This window comes from Dipteris shenzhenensis, chromosome 18, assembly GCF_047967505.1.
Source record: "Dipteris shenzhenensis isolate YYH24624 ecotype China chromosome 18, Dip_SZ_1.0, whole genome shotgun sequence".
Lineage (NCBI taxonomy): Eukaryota > Viridiplantae > Streptophyta > Polypodiopsida > Gleicheniales > Dipteridaceae > Dipteris > Dipteris shenzhenensis.
The window spans coordinates 37685637-37708002 of NC_141613.1; the positions used below are offsets into that span (position 1 = coordinate 37685637).

Sequence of the window (22366 nt, forward strand, 5' to 3'; positions counted from 1 at the left end):
GCCTATTTGGGGCCGACACAAATGCAATCCAGGAGTCTGATGCTCAATTTAGTGAAGCAACCAAATGAGGAACCATTTATTGAGAGTTGTGGTGCCATGAGCACATGTAGAGCAAAGGTATGAGTAAAGGGCAAGCTGCCACATGGCATGGAGGAGATATCCCACATGTGAGCAAGCATATGGATGTAAGTACCCTCACCTATAAAAAGGAGGTTCATTTGAAGTAATATCAATCAAGCACTTTGCACTATCTCAAGATTCTCTTTATGAGTCTAAGTTAATCTATCTTGGAACCTAATTTACTTGATGTACATGTCATGAGCACTCTCTTCATCATGTTTCCACATAGGTTCCATCCACCTTAGAGTGCTCCATAGATCCTGAGGCACTCTAGTTTTGACATGGTATCAGAGCTTAGGTCCCAACTCTCCTAGATTAGATGTAGATTTTAGGTTGAGAGATTTCTGTCCATAGTTCTTTAGTTGAGTGCTCATTGAGAGTTTCTTCTTGTTCATTTGAGAGATTTTGTGAGAAGATAGGGAGAAGCTTAATGAGATAGGGAGAGAGAGCCCGAATAAAATAATATACACACAATAAGCTAAGTGTGAACTATGGCAAGGCACACAATCATCAAGAAAAATGAAGATGACCAATGTTAGCAAATTGGGTTGTTAGCCTTCAATGATGAAAGGCAACCATGAGTCCTGCTGGTTTGCACAGTAGTAGCATGGAATACTTTGTTCTCAAATGGATTCTCCTTCTCCAGCTCATCATCTAGCGGCCCCTTCAACCAGTCCATCTACATAATCTCTTGACTATAGCTATGCACAACGGCTCATCGACCGCATGCACAAAACTGGTTGATCTCCTGAGTTGACAAGGTCTGCAATCTCAAAACTCTTTATAACAAGGACTGACAAGATTGCCAATCCAACGAGAAGTTTTTTGGTAGAGAACATGCAGTACATTGGATCTCAGCTATAAACTTAAGGTAAAGCAGTAGTAGATGCTTAACCTGGAGATCGCTTCTGTCATCCAAAGCTTAGTGGTGGATCTAAATGACTAAGAATTATAGATGAGATAGCCTAGTTATGCCCCTAGTTACACTAGATCACACTAGCTCTTTTCAGTCTTCAACTAGTTGCTCTCTTTTGTAGTTGCTTGTTCAACTTGGATCTCACATAGTTTGGTTATCCACAGTATATTCCATTGATCATATGGTCTATAGTTTTGACCTTTACAGTGAATATTTTCCATCTTTTTGGGATGAATTCATATTTCTTCAAAATGTAATGAATATAAAATACAATTTTTGTCAATGCAACTAGTTATTATTAAGCAGCAAAAGGGAAACATGCTTGCTACATTTCAAACAAGTGCACAGGTCCATCACTAATGGCTGAGGATAGTTGATGAGTTTTTCTGGGCTTTGCTGGGTTGGGAGTACAAGGGCCCTATGGCCTTTATTTATAGGGAGGGAGGAATAGTCTACCCCCCTCCTCCAACAAGGCAGAGTGCCTGTCAGAGCAGGCCAATCCCAGGCACTCTTAGGGGGGTGGGCCAAGATTGATGCCAAGTGAACCAGCAGATTATATTGTTTTGCCTAATTGATGTGAAGTGAAGGAGATTTTGTTTCTTCGTATAAGAACTCCTGGTTAATGTATGGACACTCTAGAGTCCCCTTCACACTAATGTGCCTTTGCAAGATAGAGGACCCTCCTCTCTCACCAAAGAATTTATATTCGTGTTTCCCATATATAAATCCTAGAGCAACCACGTGCTCCCCAAACATTAGCTCTCTTTCACTAGTTAATGTCCCATTGTCTTTTTAAACACATTACTCCCCTGCTCCCTTTTAATTGTTAATCCCCTCAATATCTACATGTCTTTACTTGATCTCATGGATGAGGAGGGAAATGTGCCCTCTCTAGGTGTATTTTAATCAAAATGGTATGAATATGATTATTGATTGTAATTTCATTTTTCTTCAAGTCTCATGTGAAAGTAAGGAATTTTTTGAAGTTGCTGACCCCTCCATCCATTACAATTGAAGAGAAAGAAACAAAGGCAGCTGCAAGCATGATGTGGGCAAACTTTCCTACATCATCTCTGGTTGAGCGCTTCTCCGGAAAGGAGATTTTGGAGTGGAGCTGGTTAAATATGGGTCTTGTGGAGGCTATTCCAGCATTTGCAAACCATATGGTCAAAGATGGGGGGTGGCTCATCAGTACTTTCTTGCCAAAACATATGTGTTTTATTAAGTTGGGGGCAATTGGTAATGGATTTGAGCTAGTTCACACATTGATGGTATACCTTGAGTGCGGTTACATGCGAGAGAATCCCAAGGAGATGGTACATGACGTCTCATTTAAATGGTAGTACAGTTTCAAATATGTTTATGCACAAATTTGCAGAAGTTTGACTTGTTTATGTTTTCATGGTTACAGATGACTTGGCTAGTCTTGGGTATGTAGTAGTGCCGTGGATGCAAGATCCCCACATACTACAATAAAGCCTTAGTAGAGAAGAGCCTTGGCAATGACATATGCGTTAGGTAGTTAAACTGGATAAGGGAGACAAAAATCCACACCTTCAAAGGCATACAAGAGGGACACAAGTTCGTGTGAGGTGGTGCGGAGAGACAACTTAGATTGAGCAGGTGATTTTAGTTTGTAGGTGCTTTTTTCAATCTTTGTGTATGGTTGGTTTGTTAACAATTGAAGATCTTGTTTCTAGGTTTCTCTTGTACACATTCACGCAGGAGGGGGATGTGGTTGTGGATGCATTTGCAAGCACGGGCAACATGGCATGTGCATGTGCAAAGCTAGGTAGATATTGTGTCTCTCTTGAGAAAGATGATAACATGGTGACTGTTTACTTGAGGTCCTTAGAGCGTAGGCTTCTAGATGCCAATAAAGGGGAATGAGTTTTTCCTATTTTGTGATGACAATGTACATTTTGTGCTCCAAGGTTTTGAACATATGTTTATGTATTTGAACTTATATTTGTTTAAAATTTGTGGACCATTGCTCTGAACAGATGTTTCATTTTATCTCTATGATTTGTGTTTTTCACTATTTGTTACATCGATTAGGAAAAAGAGAGTAGATAGCAATTTTTGAACATAAATATCAGATGATGTGTGAGGAATAGAGTAATGAAGTGAACTTGGAAGTTGTAGACCATTGAATGAGCTATGACTTTGTTTTTGGAATCATGTCAATCGAAGAACTAGAGAGAGAGAGAGATATGTTTCATTTTATCTCTATGGTTTGTGTTTTTCACTGTTTGTTACATCCATTAGGAAAAAGAGAGTAGATAGCAATTTTTGAACATAGATATTAGATGATGTGTGAGGAATAGAGTAATGAAGTGAACTAGGAAGTTGTAGACCATTGAATGAGCTATGACTTCGTTTTTGGAATTATGTCAATCTTCTCCGCCTAAACTGTGGCCACTCACCTAATTTTTTTACCCCTAGTCCTCCTATTGTTAGAGGCTTTATATTATATAAGTTTTAATATAAGTAGGATTATACATTTTTTATAATGATTTTCTTGATGCTATTTTTGTGGTTTGATTTGTTTGGATGCTTAGGGTTAAGATTTTGGTTGGTTGCTCTAATTAGATAACATAATGTATTAAGGTTAGAGTTTATAAATATAGTTTTTATAATTTACTTAGTCTTTCATTATAGATGTCATTTTTTGTAGAATTCTTTGTTTGGTCTTCTTTAGAAGTGGCTAGATTAGTTCTTATGTTATTCTAAGTGGAATTCCTTCTTTAATAGGTATGGATTAAGGTGCGATGCCTAGATCGCTAGAGGTGCATGGTTTTTTCTTGGCGTGAGCTATTACTGATGCTCTAGGTTGGTGTATCTTGGCTAATTAAGAGAGTTTATATAGTGAGTGCTAGGAATTTATTGGGTTGGTAGGTTATGTGTTTTTACTCCATTCTTTGTTTGCCTTTTATGGCTACTCGTCCTTCATTACTTGCATGCTATTGCAGTGTGAGTTCTCATAATCTATGGTGATTGGCGTTGATGAGCAAAGTTCTTGTAGTCTATGGTGGTTGCTCTAGTTGGGTTCTCTATCGTTCTTGAGTTTGCTCAGGAGAAGTTGAGTGTTCAATCGAGTGTCTTTCTTCAGGAGCATACCTTCAATTGGCTAGTTTTGCTAAAACGGCATTGTGAAGCGGCTCTTCTCCTTCGTCTCGGCACTGCTTCTATTTAGGCAAGCCCAAGGGTTGCTGGGAGATCATGGCTCATCAACATTCTCATGCTGACATGGGAATGGGTGGTGGCTGGATGGCGATTGGAGGTCTCGTTCTAATACCTGCTCTCCAACATCCTCTGTTCCTTCTCAACCTCATGCCTTTCAAATCGCTCCTTCTTCTCTTTCTCATTTTTGTTTGAGCACCTTCTCCTTGTATGTCCCTTGACCTCTCTAAACTAGTATCACGTGGAGATCATGTGGCTTGCTCTAGGCAGTGACCCTCTACTGGTGGCTTCTTTTGACGTCTTCAAGGTTGGTTAAATGGTCGCTCTTTGTCAGATCCTCTTTTGATGGCTCATTCTCAGCTCTGCTTCTTAACCTCGGTCCCTTCTTTCATTGAATTTTAGTTTGGGTGCTGCATGCTGTTCTTCCCAGCTTCAAAATCAAATAACATCCCATTAATAAACCAATCAACACGGCAGCTATGCTTCATGTTGGTCATGGCATCATCGAAAATTATCGTCTGAGATTGGTTTTCTCCTATACGTCAACTTTTAGCCTCGTCTGGGAGCTCAAATCTTGTATTTGTCGTTTAATGTTCAGATTTATTTTTCAAATTGTCTTGGTATTAATTCCCTCATTCTAGTGAGTGCTATAAAGGAAAGGGTTAGATGCCCTAGCCCTAACCTAAATGGGTTTGTATATATTCTACATTTTCAACTAAATCTAGTGTACAGTTAGTCATTTGTGGTGTGCTCTCTAGTTGTGCCCTCTCTCCTCATCTCCACTCTTCTCCTCTCCCCTCTTCATATTTGTCAGGTTGCACAGGGAGTGCATGGGGATGACCATTTTTTGAGCAAAATCTTTCGAGCGTTCGAGTGAAGGGGAAAAAAAAGGTTCCAACGATGTAAAAGTATGGTGAAAATGGATCAGAAGATAACATAGTTTCACTTAGAAATATGCAAAGTATTATAGGAATGCCTATTTCATACACAGATCTTTACATGAATCTTTGAGGATCGTGAATAACATAATGGGATGGCTTTTGAAGCAACCCACATGTAGAGTAGATTTCTATATGAAAATTTCCTTATGATCCTTCGTATAACTTTTACTTAATAGGGGGGGTAGTCTCGCCAGCGAAACCTCTTTGAAGTAGGTCTCCCAAGGTAGTTTCACTGGCGAAACTACCTTAGACAGCACTTTAAAATTAACATAACTTCCACATCCAATGTCCAAATATAGTCATTCAACCACTCAAATCACTCAAATTGATTGGAAAATGTCATTTGAGCACATGTAGGGGGTTATATTTTACAAAATCTTGAATATACTATCTTGAATCTTGTATATATTTTATGAGAGTAGATACACAAGCCCAATGCTTAATACTTATTTATAGTACTTTTAACTTCTTTAGAACATATCCATAAATGTCTTGTTATTTATGCTTTAAAAGAACTAGAAATCTCTTGTTATATTGACATAGATGTGTTTAATAAGTAATTATATATGTATAACATTATTAAATTGAGAGTGATTGTGAGGGATGTTTCTTAAAGAAATTACTTTTAACACTTTTTTAACATAATAAAATGGGTACAAAGGATGTCTATGAAAAAGAAAATTTATGTTATGTGAAATTGAATGAGTGACTATTTTGTATAGATATATGATAAAGCGATCTAGTTCTTGTGAAAATAAAAGTATAAAAACCATATTTCCTAAGGAAATATCGTCTCTTGAAAAACGCACTCGGATAAAACTGCTCATAGGTTTCTGCTTGCACAAATGACGCTCCCGAGAGTGCATCACGTTCCGTTCCAGCCTCGTGCAGGTCGTAGGAGGCCTCTGGCCCGCTCTTGCTAGCTTTCTAATCCCCGTTCTTGGTAGTTCTGTGTTCGTCTCGTCTCTATCTAAGGTTGGTTATTGCTATTGGTTTCTAGTTTTTCTTCCTTCAATGAGGATGAACGTTTCATGGCTCATGATATATATATAAGGGAAAGTTACAATCTAAATTACACAATCAATAAAAATAAAATTATAATAAAGATAAAGGTGAGTATATACACGTGGATACATATATACAAATACATAACCACAAAAAAAAATAAACTATATATATATATATATATCGTATTAAATATCAGATTCTATAAAGAGCTAAGAAAAGAAAACTCGAGCAAACCTTAGAAACTGAGGACGGCCAACTAAGAAGAGGAAAAACTTAAGCTCTACCCATAACCATACACACAATCCTCTAACATACATACATACATACATACATACAAATATATATATATAGAAAACATAAAGAAAAGATATTCTACCTAGACAAGTTTTATCAATCCCAATTTAGATAAAGGTAGTACCGACATAACTTGTAAATTGCTATAATGTTACAATGCTATATATAAATAAAACTACTAGGATTTATATAAAATCAAAGACTAAATAAACAAGCCTATAAGGAAGTAATCATATTTATGAAGAACTAGAATAAAAAAGATTTAACGTTAAAGTAATTTTTAAATAAACTCATTTGATCAACAAGATAAATTACATACATAACCCACTACATAAATATATATATTATAATCACATAACTCTAAGTAAGAACATACGTACATATATATATTATATATTATTTATTTATATTCATATTTATGTATTTATATATCAATGACTTATATATATATATGTATGTATGTATGTATGTATGTATGTATGGATGCATGCACACGCGCTTGCACACACACACACATATCTATATACATACTTACATAACCGCATATATATATATATATATATATATATATGTATGTATGGATGTATGTATATATATGTGTGTGTGTGTGTGTGTGTGTGTGTGTATTCTTTTATATTTTTAAGTTATATATATATGTGTGTGGTTATGTAGTATGTATACATATATATTTTTTGCTCTTGTAAATGCTTATTCCTATTGATTTATTCATCTAAATTGCCTTTTCGCATGTTGATGATTCCAACTTCTGTCATATATTTATATTCTACTGTATAGGTTTGAATAGTACTCTATAGATATGTGTAAATTATTCTCTTATACATACATACAAACGTACATATGTACGTACGTATACACACACACACACACACACACACACACACACACACATACATATATATATAAATATAATATGGATTTATCCTTTGCTGTTAGATTTCCACTCAATGATATGTAAGAATGGGAAACCTCTTTTGATCATCTAAAGGGGATTGACTATAGACATTAAGCCATGATAAATCATGAGCACTAAACATATTTGACATTCAAACACTTAATAAAAATGAGATATGTTGTCATATTGGAAAATACACTATATCCATAGTAACAACAATACAGTCATCAACAACTTCTATATCAAAGTAAAACAACAAAATGGCATTCGACAAGTTACACACGATGATGCAAAGAATGGGGTTTACCTAGTAATAATTTATTGGAAAATCAAAATACATGACAAGATAAAAAAACAAAACAGAATTGGACAAAGTACACACGATGACGCAAAGAATGGGGTTTACCTAGTATTAATTTATTGTAAAGTCAAAATACATGACAAGACAAAAACCAAACGGATGTACACTAGACAAAACACCATTAATTGTCAATTTTGTTATACTTAAATGTGACATGGATAAAAACTGTACATTTTACCCATCAACATAAAAAGTTTATCCAAATCAAGATGCCAACGTGCATTGACCACAACGTACATAGCTTCAAAATCCTACTGCGAGATCAACCACATATCAACTAATCACGGCACGAGATAGCAGTTTACGTCATGCACTTAGACAAAGATTTGACCCTATCTTCACCTTATTAAGAATTTGTTTTATCTACAGATCTATTGCTCACACCAAGTCTCCAAGTATCTTCCTCAGTCATAAACCTATCATTTATCGTCATAATGCTTATGGAAAATTAAAAGATGCCTCGATAAAAAAATAGTATCATATATATTATGTAATAGTCATGGGCAAACCAACATACTAGCAGTTCTCATGAATATGCATCTACCCACCATGTTACCAACGTGCAGCTCCATCATTGCTGCACAAGACAACACCAAAGGCATAGCTTTGTTCCATGTTTGTCATCTTGTACCATTCAAATTGGATGGCTCTTGTTATCACACGTCTACGTTTACATAGTATGTCTTATAAAAATCATCCACAGAGCCTAGAAATCCATGGTGCTCAAAAAACGTGGAAAGATATATACCTTCATGTAACCACACATACCGACATCTCATGTGGCCACCATCAACCATTATCTTTATTGAAGTTATGATTTTCTAATGTGAATAATTTAAGGCGTACCCATGTATATTCATACCTTTAATCTCTTTTGGCATTATTATATGGATATGCTCTCTAATACCACTCCACAATCGAGCCACAATCATACCCATGTTTATACCAAATGTCAACACATGTGTGTATGCATGCACGTGCGTGTATGCGTGTGTGGTGCGTGCATGCATGTGTGTGCGCACGTGCATGTGTGTGTGTGTGTGTGCACGCACACGTGCACGCACGCATGCATGTGTGTGTGTGTTTACAAAACATATGCAAGCCAACTCTCAACACTATTGAACTTTGATTCAACAAATTGATTCCAGTTGGGGGCATCCGCTACAGTCTGGAGTGTCTATGGGGATAGTTATGTCATGGAGGGAAAAAGAGGAAAAATAGCTATTTTTGTTACGCTGTGCAAATGTGCTAGGGGAGATAGAGGCGAAATAGGGGGGGTAATAGAGTGGGACTAGGGGAAATAACACCTTATGCTCTAGACCTCATGGTGCTATTTTCCCTACCCTTGAGAACCATTGATATGACATTTCTCTACTATTGATGTGTCATTTCCTGATAGCCCTCTCTCATATTCCCTTGGATCGTTATGTCATGCATCATGGGAAAAATGTCCAAATTAGGATCTTGAAAGGGAAAAACATCCAAAATAGCCATCATTATTTCCCTCATTTCCCCCCTCCATGGCATAAGAGGCCTCCTTGCGCTCATGCTAAAGTTGGAACTCTAGCAGGGAGATGCTAAGTTAGCATTGCAAAAAGTACGTCCCCATGAAAGCTTTGTGATTCCAAGCTGTGAGTAATGAGGATCTGACAAGGTTGTTGGAGGTTGTTTCAACCAATAGGAAAGAAGCTCGAAGTCGTTGAACTAATCGCAATTGGCTAGTAAAGGCAAAATCCACAAAGCCAAGCCAGCAGGATGAGTCAAATGCCAAGGAAAACAAGGAAAATGTTGGGGGTAGCATTTTGGAGCCATGGGGATGCATGGGCGGATCCATAAGTAATGACGTGATTAGTTAGTTAAACATAAGATTACGTGGGGTATATTCTTGTTACCAGCACCAACTTCATGAAGTTTCCACTCGCGTTGCGATCGACGTGCATGTTGAAGGTACGTATTTCCTTTCGTATTGCTTGAAGCTTCGATCTTCGTCGATAATATTATTGGGTTCAAAACGTTCAGTTAAACTTCACGCTTCAGCAGCAATAATACTATTTCGTTCGAAAATTTCCAATGCTGGTTTTCGCATCGCTGGATGCTTATCTTTATTCTGCTGTTAATCAACTTCTTTCGTCCGATTTTGCAGGGGTCCTTTTGTCTGTGCTTTCTCGCTCTCCTGAGCTATGCACAGCAACTGAAGCGATTCGTGGGAATATATTTATTTATTGTGTCGTCGTGAGTTTTAAGGAATCGTCAGGTGTATTTAATGTCAAAGACCTGTATGTATTTCAAAGTATTGAAACTTGCCGTTGCCTCGAGTATCAACTTGATTTTATTACGTTTAGATGACTAAAGTTTTACAGATGCTACCATAGAGAGAGAGAGAGAGAGAGAGAGAGAGAGAGAGAGAGAGAGAGGAGCACCCTTTGATTGACCATAAAAGGTAGAGAGAGAGAGAGAGAGAGAGAGCAATGCGCACCCTTTGATTGCCTGCAAAGGGCTTTTTGTATTGTTTTGTTTTAAAGAGAGAAGGGCGAGGCCAGGGGTTTGGTAGGTAGGTTCATCTATTAAATTCGTAACGGAGGTTAATACTTTAGGCTTGATGGTCAGTTTTGACGAGAAGTCTAAAGTTGCATTTTCAGAATTCAAAGGCATGTATTCTTGTCGGATGTTCTTTGTTATAGTCATCGTAATAAAGTTCAGCACCTTTAAGTCTTACAGCTTTCATAGGCTCCTGCATGAACTCTCGAGTTAATGCGGCTTAAAATCCAACCATGCTTGTGTCAGTTGTTGCAAGAAAGGGGTTCTACAAGTCGGAGATAATAAGAACTTGCCTGTATGTCAAGCCATGCTTGAGTTTACTAAATTATAATCTTTTCTTTTCGTGTCCATTTAGACTTGTCTTTCTTTTCGGTTAGGTCATGAAGAGTTGGAACTATTTTTGCAAAAGATGAAAATTTTATAGTAAGAACATAGGCCAAAAAGTGATCTAACTTATGAGGGTTTGAAGGTTTGACCATCTCACAATTGTTGGATTTTGGCCATGTATGTGTGCACGTCATTTCAGAAATGATATGGTTAAGATATTGGATTTCTTATTCACTTTTCAAAACCATTGGTCAGAAGTGCATTATTTGATAAGACTTTGATGAACTTTCTAAATGCATTCTTTGCCCCTCCTCATCCTTACTAAAATTAAGAACTTACTCTTATGAATTCTCTTTAATGTCACAATAACTAGTTTTCAATCAGCTATTGAAAGTGGTTGCAACCCAAGAAGGCATGGCCACACACTCAAAAGTCCAGAGGTAGTTTGAAAGATAGTTAGATTGATGTCTTATGCCTCATGAACTTGATGATAGCCTCCGCTAAGGTCTACATACTTGAAAATACTAGATTCTTCTAGATGTCATCTATTGGAGGAATAGCGGCAAGTTTTTGATTATTTTCTCATCAAGGACTTTATACACATCTTGGAAGATTGAAATAAGTGAGTTGAGGGAATAGAAGGCGAAATTGCTGGCTCAAATATGACCCATCTCAAGGAGTTCTTGAATTTTCTGAAGATCTCTTCTTGCTGAGTTTGACATAGTCGATAAGGGGGTCTATGGGGTGGAGAATATTTATGGACAATCAATAATATGATCTTCAAGATAGCTGACCAGGCTACCTTATGAGGAGTGCTGTTCTTGAGAAAGGGTTGGGGAAAACTTAAGCTACGACCTCTTGTTTTGGAAGGTAAACTCAGAAAGACGAAATGTCTCTATGATGGATTTGGAGCTTCTGGATGGATTTTTTTTTTCCCCCATGAAAGAGACTTCTAGTAAGTATGAAAAAAGCCCGCGTGAGCAAGCTCTTTGCAGAAATACATCATGCTGAACATGAGACAAAACACTATAGAAGAGTAAGCAAAAACTTAAAAAGAGCCGGAGAGAAACCAAGGTTGAGGCTGAAAATGCCACCTCAACCTTGATGTAGTCTATGAGAAAAAAGGGGAGCCTCTCCATTCCATAAGGAATATAACCCTCCTGGAAGAGGCTGCCTTGGAGGACCCTTGCATGCTCTCCCAACTGGCCATTAGAGTGTGAATGGTATCAGCCCAAATACTCGCCAAGGTATGAGAAGGGTTGACCTATGATCCATCAATGGCCTCTGTGCATCTGGCCCTCCAGATCTGCCAAGCAGTAATACTAGCTAGTGTCTCCCAAGTAGAATCCACATTAGCATGCACTCGTCTATATCTCTAGAGAGCAAGGCTCAACTAGGTGTCGTCGAATAGAAATGGCCCAAGAAGCATCCCGCCACTCGTAGAAAATCTGAGGACTTGATTAAGAGAGCCAAGCCACTGATCCCCATGCCATGAAGAAATGAGAGGGGGTAATAGTGTTGAGAATCCTGGCAGCCCCTATCCAAATGGCTCTCGCATGTCTGCAGTCCCATAAGCAAGGATGAATCGACTCATCTGCAGACGAGCACCTTGGACAATTGGAATCTGCCCCAAACCGGGATCTCCAACTGTTCATTGCAATCCCTCCATGTATAGAAAGCCAAAAAAATAAAGTAATCTTTCTATTTCCTCGGGATTTCGAGAGCCTTCTCCAAAGACTCTCTGCAAGTCAGCTGAAACCTGATAGCCCTCCGAATGAGGGGCTCTGGAAGGTCTCCAACCTCTACAACTGATTGGGAACCTTTTGGTATTACTGACCGTGTAACCAAAAAAGAAAGACTCCTCTGACCGTGTAACCAAAAAAAGAAAGACTCCTCTCTTGGCTCCCTGCAACAATCCATTCCCACTCTCCGATGGTCCCACTAAAGATACTTTATGGGGACTCCTCCATAGAGCCACAACCTCCATGAACCCGAAATAGAGAGACGAGGGCTCGGATTTATATGCCAAGCAGAGTCCTTGCCTTGTTCCACATAGCCTATCATGATCCTGACAGGCTGAAATGGCGTGCCCAAAAGAATATCATATGAGGAAATAGATAGCATGTCACCTGACTGTACATAAAAAACTAAGGCATCCTCCTGTCCCCCCAAGAAAGCAATGACCTCAAGAGGAATACCTATCTTGGAGAAAGCCCCCATCCAAAGCGAGCAAGCCACAGGTTTGTCATCTATAACCACCCAATCATGGGGTAAGGTTGCATCTATTTGAAGTATCCTCCTTGCACTTCGTTTGAGGTGACTGATCAACTGGTGTTGACGATCTTTTGGAATCCTTTTGAAGGCTTTCCAAGAGCTGACCGAAGTGGCTGATTGCATATAATGAGACAAACCAAGTTGCCTACCTGCTCATCAAGTATGCAATCATTCCACATGATAGGCTGCCTGTCAATCTCTTTGAGAGAGGAGGGAGTAATTCACCGAAGGGTACTTTTGAAGCTTGACCAAGCTTTCAAAATAGCAACCAAAGCGAGAGGACGGAGATATGAGATGGGCTGAGGTGAAAATCCATCTGGTAGTGTCCATCTAGTCGCCACTTGAGGAGGGTCTCCATGTTTTAATGCCCTGAATGAATAAATTTTTCCAAGGCTCAATCCCCAGGCAAGAGGCCTCTAACCACAAACTTGCAAACCAAGGCCTTGCATTGCAAATCTGGGTCTATGATGTTGAGACCCCCCTCCTGTGTGGGAAGGATCAAGGTCTCCCAAGCCACCCCGGCAATAGTGTCTGCTGTGCCATCTAGCCCGCTCCATAAAAAATTCCTTATAGGCCTTACGAGTTTAGTGATGCAATCCCTGGAGCTACACCAACAGGAGCAAACATACCAAGCCGTGGCCAGAAGAACTTGGTTGACAACCACCACCCTAGATGCAAGGTCTAAGTTGATTCCTGATCAGCTGTCTACGGCCACGACGAGGGACGCCACCAAGTCCCTGTATGTTCCAACTAACAATCCTCATCGACGGGAGGAAGTAGCATAAAACATCTTACCTGACCTAGTGGCGAAAACAAACCCCTCAATGGGGGAAGACCTCCTGCTCAATGAGCGAGGGAGGGAGCCAATTGGGAAAAATCCATAGGGGAAAAAACTCGTGAAAAAACTGGATGAATTATCAGAGAAGGGCTCCTATCCTAGGCTGGACCTAGACCTAGACCTATCTATAATCCTAAGATGGAAACAATACCCTACTGTTCTCCAGTGGGTACCTGTGAACAAGGACTGATCTTTTGACTTTACCTAAGGCTGAGAGACTGAGCTACGTAGCTTGTGCCTGATTGTCCTTGGACAAGGGCTCACAAAGGGGTCACATCATATGATAAAATTTTCTATCAGGGAACTATAATGCACTTGTCGATGTAGCCTGTGTGTCACCTTGCACCCAAGTGCAGGGGTGCATGTGACATTATGATAAGGATAAAATTTCCTAATCTCCCAGCTACATTACTCAAATCTTGATCTTTTAGTGGAATCATCACATGCCTTGGTTATGCAAAGGCATTTTGAATCTCCGCTTGCTAACTTATAGGAAATTAAGCTAGGCATAGCACCATCACTAGTTAGAAAGAGTGTCAGTGATATTTTATGTGATCCCCATGCCTTGAGTAGAGTATGGGCTGAGTTTGTCTACAGGGCTGCATCCATCTTATTTTTTGCAAATGTCTTCATTAGGGATTCTCTGTTATTGTTGTTTCCATAGGCAACATTCTTTTCAAGGTAGTCATAGAAGTGGCCCGGCTTTTCATATTTGAAACATTTGCCATTGGAGTTATATATTTTCCTTTTCCTGCAATTGAACGGACTGTCAAACTTTCCCATTTGGAGGGGCATTGGATGCATCTTGACTATTCTAAAACTTGTAAAAATATTTCTTTGGGTCACATCATGGGCAATTGTAGAGGGTAGGCAGAGAAGGAGGGAGGGCTGGGGAGAGAAGGCGGAGAGGCTAGGGGAGTTTTTTATCATGCATTGCATGATGTATTTCCGCCTTGATCTTTCTCTTGCGGTTTTATTCATACTTATTTTGCAAAGTTAAAAAGAAAAAAAAAATCAAATCTAGTCTAAAACCCAAACCCTTCAAACTCAAAACCCTGTCACAGTAAGACTTAGAACTAGAACTCTATTCATACTGCAGACTTTGAAGTACCCCAACGGCGTAGTAGGAAAAAAACATATTGTGAAATCAAAATTGACTGGGGGGAAAGAGGTTGAACCATAGCAGGTCAAAACTGTGCTGCCTTGGCTTGCAATCTTCAGAGATTCTATCAAATTAGTCTACATCCAGAAGAACAGCTTATTTTCTCCATCTATCAGATGGAAAATTGGAAAAAACGGTATAGCATGATTTTTTCAAACAACTCCATATCAGGCCTAATCAATCCCACGGGTCAAAAGCATTGAAATACTGAACACTTCTTCTTTTAGCAGCCGCTGCATCTGACTTTTTCACCAAGTCTTGGGCCAAAATGGCTCCCGCAAACTTTAAGATTTTGAAAAACTAAATATTTCCATGTTTTGCAGTTTCTTTATGCAAAAACTTATGACCATCTGAAGTTTTGGCTTCAAAACAATTGTCTTCAATTATTTACTTTCCCCTCAAATTGACTATGTCATATTGGCTTTTAGGGTGGTTGGCATTCAATATAATCACTTTTAAAAGCCAAAATTTTAAAAATCATCAATTGCCATGGATTTACAAGAAGACACATCTCTATCATTACTTTAGGGTGGTCTTGGCATTCAATATAATCACTTACAGAAAAGCAAAATTTTACAAATCACCAATTGCCATGGATTTACAAGAAAGACACACGTCAGTCTTAGTGGATCCGCCATGTGTCATGTGGTTGGTGTGGTGAAAGGAGAAGGGAAGGAGAGTGGAGGGGGGGTCGTGAGAGAGGGAGCTGAGGGAGTGTGAGGTGGGAGGGGGGATGGTGAGGCCACAGGGATTTGGGGAGAGTACTAAGTGGTCAATGAGTGCTGTGAGGGTAAGGGTAAGAGCACCGCCAAGGAGGGGAGTCGCCTTGAGGAAGTGCTGGTCGAGGCTGTGAGAGAGGGTTGAGTGAAGCATGGTGAGGGGGGAGATGGGGGGTGGGGGGTTTGATTGGACCGTGTGGGGGTTGCGAGGAGAAAGAGTGTGAGAGTTGGGAGGAGGGGGAGCTTGAGAGCTGTGAGAGCTGAGTATTTTCTGAGAGGGAGGGGTCATGTTAGTGCTAGCCAGGAGCTTGTCTGGTGGAGGGTGAGCCATAGGATGGGAGAGGAGAGGAGATTGGGGAGTAACCACGGAGAGGGGACGGGACATGAGGTTACAGGCATGAGGGGGATGATGGGGCTGTCACAAAGTGGAGAGGAGGAGACGTTACCTGGAAGGGGGGTGGTGGATGACCATGAGGGGCTGCATGCAGCTGAGGGAGGGAGCTGAGGTAGTGGGAATGAGGAAGCATGGAGGAAGGGAGAGATGGGTGGGGAGGGAGATGAGCGTGGCAGAGTGGAGGTCAGGAAGCAAGGAGGAAGGGAGAGATGGGTGGAGGGATTGCAATTCGTTCTTGGAAAAGGAGAAAATGGGATGGATGGGAAAACCAAAGGAAGAGTAAAGAGCCTAGATATAAGGACACTTTTGATCCCAACAGCTACACCAATTCTATGATTTTCCTTGGCACCATGACCCACGGTGGTGAATTTTGGCATATATGCATGCAGAGAGAAACTAGATGGGAGAAGTAGTGGTTGGGGAGGGGAAAGTATTACACAAGGGAAGAGGGATAATCATAGGGGTGGGGGGAAGCGGAGTACGAGGGAAGAGTGGAGAACTCAGCATGGAAATATTACGACAGAAGCTCATGGGAGAGGGAGTGATGTGTGTATGTCCTCTTCTGCTCGTACAATGTCTTTTTATAGTCATTGTTACATTAATAAGGAGTTGTCCCACATGCACAAGATGAGAGGATGGCACCCTCCATGTGAGTTAAATGGCTAAATACTTTCAATTGAGTGCAACACCCCTTGGCCTCCATTTCTACACACAAATAAAGGTCCAGATTTGGTGACTCATATGTGTGGATCCTTCTCCAATATAATAATGCACAAAAGACTCCCATAATGACAGGTGGAGTGTTGGCACAAAAGATGCTTGCCACTTCATCTTACTTTTCCCTTTCTATAATATTATCCCATGGACTATGCACAACCACCCTATTTGATACACACATGGGCCATCCACATGGAAGGGTTGGCATAAGAGAGAGCTTGCCATCTCAACCATGGGCCCTATGCCACACAATCCTGAATTATTTGTATCATATCATGTTGCACATATTCATATTAAACACAATAATATTGGTTATTTTTTATGGAATACATACACGATACAAACGCACATGTGCACCTGTGAACTTGCATGTGCACAAACAAAAGAGTTGTGCATTTACACTTGCATGTGGGTGGAGCTCTTTTAGTATCATCTGAAATATTTAGCATGTATATTATTTGATGTGCAGTGTACCTGATTTATGTATTCGATGAAAGGTAGTTTGCACATACATGCATCCATAGACACAACATCTGGTCATGAACATGAAGGATGTTTCCTGGGTGTGGCCTCGATGATTTCACTGATTCTGTGGATAATGCCTTTTCTTTTTATCTTGATTTGTGAGCAGATCCAGCAGGATGATCAGGGGTGTAGGCAAGAGGCTTGCGTCTTCTCCTTGCTTGCTATCCTTGGCATCCAGAGTGTCCAGGTCTTCAACAAATGAGATGGTATCAGGTCTGAAATGTTCTCAGGATCATAGCTCAAGTAATACAGCTGGGCCAGCAGCAATATGGAAGATGTCACTTAATCAAGGTTCACCTCTTGTCTCTCATGTTTTTGAACACCATTAGTGGCAAGTTCAGTATACTGTGTCCTAAATTTACTCTTCTGTATTTCTGTATTGTTACCTCTTTTTTGTAAGTAGTATACCTATCAGATAAGCATTATGATGGCTCCAGTCCATGCAATGTTGATTAATCTTTTCCCTTCCCACAAAAGCACCTTTATTTTGGGGTTCAAATATATGTAAAAATGATTTCAGGACCTGGTTGGGCATATGTCAGCCCCAAGGACCAAAGCAACCTACATAAAATAGCCTTTGTATTGTCGTATGTCTATTGACCATGATGAATGAGGAAACCTAAGGGAGGTTCAATACTTCAGAGAAAGCCTAGGTGACAAACACCTAGCCAAGGGGAGTAATGTCAATCCATACTGCCTGCTGCAGTGGTAAAAGGAAATCCTGACACATGGTTTCTAAAACTCTGTGTTGTTCCTAGGCCACCATTGAATCCCTTGTAACATTGAATTTCTTGTAACTTCCCCAAATACCTTGAGAGAAGATCTCCTTGGGACATAGAGCAAAGAAGCATGTTTTGGATGTCAAACAAAAGGGAGACTCAATCCCTATTGTATCTGCTTCAGCTATATGCTCAGTAATGAAACATCATATTTCTGCGTACTTAGTTTTTGCAAAGGATACTAGGTTTGATGATCCACAATTCGTAATCTCTAAGCTTGATAAAGAGCAGAGAGGTTTCCTAAATCAGTTTAGAGAATGTTTTTCTGACTCGTTGCCGGGTGAACTTCCACCTGAGAGGTGTGAAGATCATGCAATTGATATAGTGCCTGGCAATAGTCCACCAAACAGGAGACACAATTGAGTGTGATGAAAGAGAACATATGAGCTCACCTTGGAAATAAATGAGTGCCTTAAAAACGATATTATAGGGTGAGTGCATCTCAGCAAGAAGAAATATACTTGGTATCTAGATAGTGTGCATCGAAGCACATGACTTACAGGAAAGAGTGGTTTGAAGAAATCAAACTTGTTTCATGGTAGATAGGTTACTTGTACGAATGATACCACTCAAGACATCATAGGAGTGGGAGATGCTCCCATCCTTCTGGATTCAGGAAAGAAAAAGTATATCCGTGATGTCTGGTATGTTCCTGACTTGAGGAAAAATCTTGTTTCAGTTCCATCCATGGCTCATGATTAGCACATGCTTGTGGAAATCCAGAATGATCAATGCAGGATCAAGGATCCAAAGAAAGAGTATGAGATTGTGGCTACAGGTTCTGATGAGGCCAGCATGGGTCTTTACTAGCTTGAAGCTCAGCCCTATAATCAACATGCTATGGCTGTCTCTTCTGCTACTCCAGGTGATTTATGGCATGCCAGGTTTGGTCATGCACATCACAGAGCTTTGGCATACTTGCATAATCATAATATGGTTGAAGGATTGCCAAAATTACAGCAGCCCACTCAAGAGGTGTGTGAAGCTTGTGCTCTTGGAAAGATACCGTTCCAAAAGGATGGTCCGTTCAGTAAGAGCACAAAGGGTCTTGCAGATTGTGCATAGTAATGTTTGTGGACCAATGAATGTCGCAACCCATAAAGGGTATCGGTATTTTGTCACATGCATTGATGATTATTCAAGGTTCACTTGGCTCTTTCTCATGAAAAGCAAATCTGAACCAAACCAATTATAGAATTAGAACACTTAAAATTTTTTTTTTGGCAAAAAAGAGACTTCTATTAAGTAAGAAAGAAACTCGCCAGAGCAAGCTTTGTGCGGAAATACAACATGCTAAGGTAGATACTCATAGCTTCCGCCACAAACAGAAAAAGAGGAGGAGCAAGAGGACATCCTTGGCGGACTGATCTGGAAATCTGAAATCTGTCCCCTCTTACCCCCCCAATGAGCACCTGGTTATGGGCTGATCTGTAGAGAGAGGATACTCCTCTAATCCATGCATCTGAAAAACCAAAGCGAGAAAGAGTACCCTCTAAAAAATCCCAATCTACTCTGTCGTAAGATTTCTCAAAGTCCAAGAGTAGAATGACCAATCTCTGGCAGCTCTGCAAGACCCATTCTAAGGCCTCCCAAATATTATCAAAAATACTTTCACCATGCACAAACCCTGTCTACGTGTCATGAATCAAATCTGGAAGAAAAACCTGTAGCCGTAGACTGATGGCTTTTGCCAGAATCTTGTAAAAAGTTCCCAATAGAGTGATGGGTCTCCATTGAGACAATAGATTCCTATTGCCCCCCTTTGGGATGAGATAAATGAGACCATCTGTAAGTGAGTCCGGCATCTCACAAGAGTCCCACACGCCCTGCAGGGCTGATGTAATGTGATCACCAATCTGCTTCCAAAAAGTAATAAAAAAGGAAGGGGTAAGTCCCCATCCGAACCTGGGCACTTGCCCTTGTGAAGGGCAAGTAATGCAGTCTTGAATTCTGCATTGGTGAAAGGTGCATCCAGAGAAACATACATCTCATCCTTCACCAGTACAGGGATACATTGCCAAATAACCTCTCTGGCATCATCTATAGCCTGTGTGCCTGGATTTGCAGTAAGAAGGGATGCAAAAAAATCTGAAGCTACACGCATGACAACATCAGGATCTCACTGTAACACCCCGTTTGAGTCAACAAGCTGCGAGACACTATTTCTACTATGTCTAGGTCCATGAGTAGAGAAAAAGTGTTTGTTGGCCCTGCCACCCATGTGAATGTAAAAGGATTCCCGTGCATGAAAGGCATATTCTGCTCTCTAATCCAACAATGTCTGCATATGAGTCCTTGTTGCAGCAAGGCACTCCTGAATCCAAGCATCTGTGGGCCTCTTCTGCTTTACCCTCTGAAGGGACGCTAATTGCTGGCGTATACCAATCTCAGGTCTGAGAATCTCACGTCTCCTGGAATCAGTGACTGTATGATAATAGTCACTAATTCCGGATAAGGTTGTAGCTACTTGAGATGGGCGGACAGCTCCACCCTGTATGTGAGAAACCCAAATCTGTAAAATATTCTCCATGAGGCTTTCCTCTGCATAAAAAGCATTCGGTATTTCTTGACACTGGCAGAGCGTCCTCTCCGATGAGGCTCAAGAATCTGCAACAGCATTGGAAAATGTTGAGGTGGAAACCCCAGTAGAAATGCATACAGATCCTCCTCTGTCAAGTGCCCAATCGTCTACATAAAATCTGTCAATACGTGCATGGATGGGCATGTGTATTCTCCTGTTCGACCAAGAATACAGGAGTGACTGTGGCATAACATGAAAGGAATCATCCAACCAAGTGTCCCTGCCACTGTACTGAAAAAGAAAGGCATCCCAGGCTGCCCTCTCCAAAGAATGAATTCCAACTTGTCTGCCTCTCTTTTTGTTTCATGGCAACTCAACCATGTTGAAATCGCCACCAATGATCCAAGAATCTGCAATGGGGGCCCAAGAGAGTAACTTCTTCTAAAAGGAGATCTGCTCCCCTCTGTTGGTGGGAGCATAAAGATTGAGAAGACCAATCTTATGCCCTTCAATCAAAATAATGATCCATTGAGCTCTAGAGGGGGAAATAATACCATGACCAGCAACCAAGGGGAGAATAGAGGGAGAGACCGAAATGCAAGTACCTCCCCTTGTGCCCATAGCAGGCAACCAGAAGGTATGTCTTGAAAGCAGTTTTTCCCATTTAGAGCAATCACTAGCATCCAACTTGTGTTCCTGGCTAAAAAGGATATCAATAGCACCTCCAGTGACACCTGGATGAAGCTGATTCCGGATCAATTGCCTACGGTGACGGTGTGGAACTCCGCCTAGGCCCTGTATGTTCCAGCTGACTATCCTCATCGACAGGAGGATGCTGGATGGAAAGGCTTAGTTGACCTAGTAGAGGAGACCATCTTCCCCTAGGCCGAAACACTCCTGCTGAGGGTACGAAACTCAACAAGTGAAAGAATCCCCACACCTGCTGAAGGGGAGGCTCTATCAAAAGGAATCCCCATGACCGGGACCCCTAAGGTGGAGGGCACAAACTCGTCATTATCCATGAAAGTCGTCAAATCTGCTAGTGCTGAAAAAGAGTTCCTGATAAGCAAGTCTAGCCAAGGAGTGCGAAGAAGACCTGCACTTGTGGAAGATGGAGCAAAAGGACCTGCCATGCCTCTATCAGTAGAACTAGAATTGGGTGCTGAGGAGGCCTGTGGCTGGGCCGAAGAGGAATCTGGAGTCCTCAACTGTGCCTGCACTTTCTCAGTCGTCCTGACTGTGGCAGGAATAGTCTACGGGGAAGAAGTGTCTGTAGCCTCCTCGTGGTCAGAAACCAAGGTGACTGGGGCTGGTGCATCTAAAGGCCCCTCTTGATGTGGAGCTGTAGTGTCTGGGGCTGCAGCAACATCCGCCTCTAGAGTCTGGAAGGCGTTTGTCTGAACAGGATCAAAGGTCTCCTCCTGAGGTAAGGGAGCCGCTCTGATAGCTCTCCATCGTGGTAATAGGTGTGCTGCGGGCATTGGGTGCTCTGCTGCCCCTGGTGGTCCTGGGGTGCGCGAAGCAGGGCGCCCTACTGCTCCTGGTGATCCTGGAGTGCATGGTACAAGGTGCTGGGGAGGTGCAGTCGGGGTAGTACTTGAAGGAGCCGCACCAGAAGACCTCTTGGGTCTTTTTCTCTTCCTTGGGCAGTCTCTAGCAAAGTGCCCAAGGGTCCTGCAAATCCTGCACTGGTCCTGTCTACCTGAAATCTCGACTCTCTGTTGAAAGAGAGAGCCTTCTGGATGCTGAAGCATGATGTGGTCATCTGAGATGTTAGGGTCAGAGACAATGACCCTAACACCAGGCACCCCATCTGCACTGACTGCCTCTGCCAAG

General features: G+C 41.0%; 1 protein-coding gene across 1 annotated transcript in view; it reads left to right on the forward strand.

Annotated features, from left to right (window-relative positions):
* The first annotated feature begins 2079 nt into the window (after window positions 1-2079).
* LOC147891192 (cytochrome b-c1 complex subunit Rieske-4, mitochondrial-like) overlaps window positions 2080-22366 on the forward strand; it is a 28831-nt gene continuing 8544 nt past the window's right edge. Inside the window, exons 1-5 of the mRNA XM_087389175.1 lie at window positions 2080-2202; window positions 6052-6135; window positions 9632-9683; window positions 9880-10012; window positions 17337-17521. Coding sequence (XP_087245301.1) covers window positions 2080-2202; window positions 6052-6135; window positions 9632-9683; window positions 9880-10012; window positions 17337-17521 — 577 coding nt within the window. The remainder of the gene's footprint in view (window positions 2203-6051; window positions 6136-9631; window positions 9684-9879; window positions 10013-17336; window positions 17522-22366) is intronic.